Source organism: Pseudophryne corroboree, chromosome 7 (assembly GCF_028390025.1).
Source record: "Pseudophryne corroboree isolate aPseCor3 chromosome 7, aPseCor3.hap2, whole genome shotgun sequence".
Lineage (NCBI taxonomy): Eukaryota > Metazoa > Chordata > Amphibia > Anura > Myobatrachidae > Pseudophryne > Pseudophryne corroboree.
The window spans coordinates 291,040,528-291,046,527 of NC_086450.1; the positions used below are offsets into that span (position 1 = coordinate 291,040,528).

The window sequence follows — 6,000 nt, forward strand, 5'->3', positions numbered from 1 at the left end:
CTGATAAAAGCCAGGAAAGAAGTAACCGCAAACCATTATCACCGTATTTGGCGAAAATATGTTGCGTGGTGTGAGGCCAGGAAGGCCCCAACAGAGGAATTTCAGCTGGGTCGTTTTCTGCACTTCCTACAGTCAGGGGTGACTATGGGCCTAAAATTGGGTTCCATTAAGGTCCAGATTTCGGCTCTGTCGATTTTCTTCCAGAAAGAACTGGCTTCACTGCCTGGAGTTCAGACATTTGTAAAGGGAGTGCTACATATTCAGCCCCCTTTTGTGCCTCCTGTGGCACCTTGGGATCTCAACGTGGTGTTGAGTTTCTTAAAATCACATTGGTTTGAGCCACTTAAAACTGTGGATTTGAAATATCTCACGTGGAAAGTGGTCATGTTATTGGCCTTGGCTTCGGCCAGGCGTGTGTCAGAATTGGCGGCTTTGTCATGTAAAAGCCCTTATCTGATTTTCCATATGGATAGGGCAGAATTGAGGACTTGTCCCCAGTTTCTTCCTAAGGTGGTATCAGCTTTTCACTTGAACCAACCTATTGTAGTGCCTGCGGCTACTAGGGACTTGGAAGATTCCAAGTTACTGGACGTAGTCAGGGCCTTAAAAATTTATATTTCCAGGACGGCTGGAGTCAGGAAAACTGACTCGCTTTTTATCCTGTAGGCACCCAACAAAATAGGTGCTCCTGCTTCAAAAGCAGACTATTGCTCGCTGAATTTGTAGCACAATTCAGCTGGAGCATTCTACGGCTGGATTGCCGCATCCTAAATCAGTAAAAGCCCATTCCACGAGGAAAGTGGGCTCATCTTGGGCGGCTGCCCGAGGGGTCTCGGCTTTACAATTTTGCCGAGCTGCAACTTGGTCAGGGGCAAACACGTTTGCTAAATTCTACAAAATTGATACCCTGGCTGAGGAGGACCTTGAGTTCTCTCATTCGGTGCTGCAGAGTCATCCGCACTCTCCCGCCCGTTTGGGAGCTTTGGTATAATCCCCATGGTCCTTACGGAGTTCCCAGCATCCACTAGGACGTCAGAGAAAATAAGATTTTACTCACCGGTAAATCTATTTCTCATAGTCCGTAGTGGATGCTGGGCGCCCATCCCAAGTGCGGATTGTCTGCAATACTTGTATGTAGTTATTGCCTAACTAAGGGTTATTGTTGAGCCATCTGTTGAGAGGCTCAGTTATATTTCATACTGTTAACTGGGTGTAGTATCACGAGTTATATGGTGTGATTGGTGTGGCTGGTATGAGTCTTACCCGGGATTCAAAATCCTTCCTTATTGTGTCAGCTCTTCCGGGCACAGTATCCTAACTGAGGTCTGGAGGAGGGTCATAGTGGGAGGAGCCAGTGCACACCAGATAGTACCAAATCTTTCTTTTAGAGTGCCCAGTCTCCTGCGGAGCCTGTCTATTCCCCATGGTCCTTACGGAGTTCCCAGCATCCACTACGGACTACGAGCAATAGATTTACCGGTGAGTAAAATCTTATTTTTTTTATGGTTTACAGGTTGAGTATCCCTTATCCGAAATGCTTGGGACCAGAAGTATTTTGGATATCGGATTTTTCCGTATTTTGGAATAATTGCGTACCATAATGAGATATCATGGCAATGGGACCTAAGTCTAAGCACAGAATGTATTTATGTTTCATATACACCTTATACACACAGCCTGGAGGTAATTTTAGCCAATATTTTTTTTAAACTTTGTGCATTAAACAAAGTGTGTGTACATTCACACAATTCATTTATGTTTCATATATACCTTATACACACAGCCTGAAGGTTATTTAATACAATATTTTTAATAACTTTGTGTATTAAACAAAGTTTGTGTACATTGAGCCATCAGAAAACAAAGGTTTCACTATCTCAGTCTCACTCAAAAAATTCTGTATTTTGGAATATTCCGTATTTTGGAATATTTGGATATGGGATACTCAACCTGTATCTACCTACATAAAACTACATATGTCCGAACTCCAAAAAGCAGCTTACTCATAAAACAAGTACATTTTCTTTACTGTATTGTCAACCCTATTTTTGTGGGAAAGCTGAGTCTTAGCCATAATTTGAGATCCTATGACTATTACCCATGTGTTCTCCCACTTCTTCCCCCTCTTGAACTTACCCTCTTGATATTATATGGCTTCTTAATGGAAAATGGATCTGTAACCCAGGACGACCAGAGTGTTTCCCATTTTCAAACAGCCATTTCTTTGGGAGTTTTAGATAATTATAGCCAGTGTCTGCTTTATGTGGATTAGAGCCTATTTTGTCTGCAGATCTCTAATAAGGAAATAAACAGAAATGATTTACCTGTGTTTTTTGTAGATGTTGGTATATATTTCCTCCTCTACAAAGATCCTATTAGAAGTAGTTGGCAGGCAAGTAGCCTAGTGAGACTGACAACCGTTACATTATTATAAGGTGAGGGGTACAAACAAGAAGTGCATATTTGGGTGTTTTACTAATACAGTTGTGCTGTAAGTATTGCCCCATTTATATTGAATAAACATTTTACCATTTTTTTTATGACGCAAAAAAAATCTGCACGATTAACTCATACTAAGGGCAGTATTCAATTCTTTACACCCCCTTCACACCCGTCTTGTTTCTCCTGATGGGAGTGGTATAATAATTTCAGCTCGCTACCCCTGGGACAGCGAGGGCACCCAACTCTTTACGCAGCTAATCCAGATTCCTATTGGCGTAATAACGGGGATCACTTTAGAAAGGAGATTGGGCATGATATAGCATTTGAATAACGCCCTAAACATGTAAAATAAGTTTGATTTTGTTTATAGGGCTGGTGATGTATGTGGTCTACCCTTTTGTATGATTGTTAGTAGATATTAGCTGGCAATATGTTTTTAGTTTTTTTCTTTTGTGTTGTTCAGTAACTCTTACTGTTTATTATTAAATGTTTGTATAACTAGGAAATATGTGTGGAGAACATACCAGTTGTCGTTTTCTGGAGAGAAGCTGGATAATGATGAGAAATGTATTCGTGAGTAAGTTTATATAATATCATTCAACAGAGTTTGCGCCTGAAATGTACATATACAGTATATGAGCTGTGATAAAACTGAAGGTATCTTACTGTACATCACATCACCCAATTGGTTCCAATATACAGTAATATGTGGTCACAAAGTAGCAGCTGGTGGAGGTTGCTCCAGGAGACGATTCATAAAAGCAGAGGGGAAGATGTGTTAAATCTCCCCTAGCATGTAAATGTTTGCTTGAAGTTGAAGACATTATAACATACCCCTAATATGGGATATCTGCCCTAACAGAGGATTATCATACACATACACACAAGCAATAAGTTATTTTTAATCATTAACAGCAGTAGCCAATAGGATGTAAGTGAATATTCAGTATTCGTTGTGGAGAACGAGTAGCTCACAGAACTGTAGAGCAGATTGGAATATTAGGTAGTACAGGCTCCATAGCCAATTCAGAGTCTATGCAACTCAGTCTTATCTATGCATGCGGCTGAAGGGGAGTAACTGGGTAACCATGGGGCTTCTACAGTACATGCAGTCTATGCAGAACCGAGCTTACACAGAGATCCCTCTTCATCAGGTCTAGGGATGGTGTAAGTGCGCACAGATAATGGTGACTGCTATTAAACAAAGCATATGGATGAGGGCAGCCTATGAGCAGAGCTGCTTACTTGTAGTTCTGTGCATACAATGGCGGAGTAGTTTCCGGCCAACTAGCGTTCAACTCTGAATTGGCCCCTATGAATTTGTCCTGTATTGCAAACATGGTTGGAGGTGAGTCAGTCTCCGCCTAAAATTGAAAGACAGATTTAGTTTTAGGAGAGCCATTGTACTTGTCCAAGCTCAACTCTAATTCGGAGTTAAATAAAATTGTTCAGTATTTGTGTGTGCTGCATGCTAAAGCAGGCAGTATATGTGTGTGTATGTTTGTGTATATATATATATATATATATATATATATGAAAAATAATATACGAGAACAGAATGTGTTCTACCTATGAGTGAATTTGAAAATTAATAGATTTGCAGGTGGTGTTTTTAATAATTTATGCTGTCTTTTAGATATGGTATTAAAAACAGAGACGAGGTGGCTTTTGTGAAGAGGCTTAAAAAAAAGTAGTGTCATGGTGAGTGTTTATATATTTTGGATTCTGATAAATATATTAGTCCCTATGTTGCGTTATTGGAAATACATCACGTCACCTCTGCTTTTGATAGGAAGATCCCACCATACCCAGCCTCTTGTGGCGTTCTGCTGCTGTTGCCTAGTTTGGTTGTTGCTCTACAACCTTGGGAGGATTCCTTGTAATGAGTTTTGCTCAATCCTCCACATGATTCATTCTGCCGTCCTTCTCGTATCAGTTTCAGAAATGACTGTAATTCTTACACTCAATACGTTACAAACCCGGCAATTGTTTCTATTAATCCTAGCTCTGTAGTGTGCTTCATAGATCACTAAAACTAAGGACACTTACTAGTAACACTGTATTTAGAACTTTTTATTCAAAGGGAAGAATTTAGTACAGCGCAATGGAAGTGTTGAATTCCCCTCAAATACATTAAAGCAGATTAAAAGTGCTGCCAGTCAGTCTAGCTTTCTGATGTTCCCCATTCATAGTCTCCCTTTGTCTGTCAGTTTATAACATCGCCCTGAGTCACCTACGGATCTACAACTCTAATATCACTCTCCCTCCTATTCTTTACATGCGCAGAGCATCTCAATCCTTTATTCCTAGTATTATCCCAGTTCCAGATTTCCCTTCTACACCACAGACAATACACTTTTCCCAATGTATGTCTTCCATTTGATATTCTTGGGTTTTGTCAATAGACTATGTATGACCCTTTTCTTGTAATCTCTTTTTAAATGTATACTTTTATTTTTCCCTGACCTGCTCCTGTTATGAATATCATTCCTGACTGTCTTTCACCTGATCACAAATTTACTCCGGCCTGTCTGTCTGCATATACATGTATTGTCATTTGAATTGTGTAGTCCAGGTCTACCTTCTAAATAATCCTGCTCCTCTGTGTTCAATTGGATAAGTCAAGAATTTGATTGACAAGCTGATGCTTAGAGATGTCACACGTGAGAGACAGATACTGATTAGAAATAGAATGTAGTTGCTTAGAAACCAAAAACATTATGTATTTCAGTTGTAGGCACATCAGCTGCTGTGGAACTACACAACCCAGCATGCCTTTTTTACGTCCGTTTTCCTGTTCCAGCATGATAAAATTGTGGCAAGACAAGCTAAGATGTGTAGTTCGACAGCTGCTGGAGTACCGCAGGTTGCCTACCCCTTACGTAATACATAAACATCCAAAGTTTACAGATGAAACAAATATACTGCTAAATCCTTTTTTCTTTTTTTTCTTTTTTTGAATATACTTTACAACTTTGCAGGTTCTCGCATGGCTCATTCATACATTAATAGGATCAATCAATAACCAGCAGTGGCCTGGATGCTCTAACGACTACAATACATTGAACAGTCAAGATACTATGAGGGTGCAACCTGAGGGTTGTGTGTCAGTTCATGGGCTCTGGAAAATACAGATATATTGTAATGTAAATAGAAATTACCTGTTTTTATATTATTATTATTATTATTTTTAATTAAACAGCCACTAAACACATGCCATTGCAATGTACTTATTCAGTGTTTTGAATAAAATGATTACATTATGCGCAGTACTTTTGTTATTGCAGCGTCTGTGCTACCACATTTTTGAAGATTGTAGACATAGAACATCCATAACGTATTAGATCATTGGAATGATGCTATCAGCATCATAGAATATTGTGTGATTGATAGGAGGACAGGGCATAATAACTGTGAGGGAATAGGGCAAGCAGCTTGTTAGAGAATGAGAATAAAGTATTGGAAGGAGCTGGATTCTCAAACTGTACAGGCTAGTGATTTCATGCTAGAGCAAGAGAACTGTCAAACATGCCTTTATATGGAACAAAAGTCATACAT

At 39.6% G+C, this 6,000-nt stretch overlaps 1 protein-coding gene across 6 annotated transcripts in view; it reads left to right on the forward strand.

Moving 5' to 3' along the window:
• The window catches only part of SNRNP25 (small nuclear ribonucleoprotein U11/U12 subunit 25), a 137,437-nt gene extending 131,730 nt beyond the window's left edge, over positions 1–5,707 (forward strand). For 5 of the 6 annotated variants that reach the window (XM_063934217.1, XM_063934220.1, XM_063934216.1 and 2 more), the window contains 3 exons: positions 2,945–3,019; positions 4,079–4,143; positions 5,424–5,707. In XM_063934217.1, the coding sequence (XP_063790287.1) occupies positions 2,945–3,019; positions 4,079–4,136 (133 nt within the window). In that variant the 3' untranslated portion in view covers positions 4,137–4,143; positions 5,424–5,707. The remainder of the gene's footprint in view (positions 1–2,944; positions 3,020–4,078; positions 4,144–5,423) is intronic. The other variant, XM_063934218.1, reaches the window with a different exon arrangement.
• The last annotated feature ends 293 nt before the right edge of the window (positions 5,708–6,000 follow it).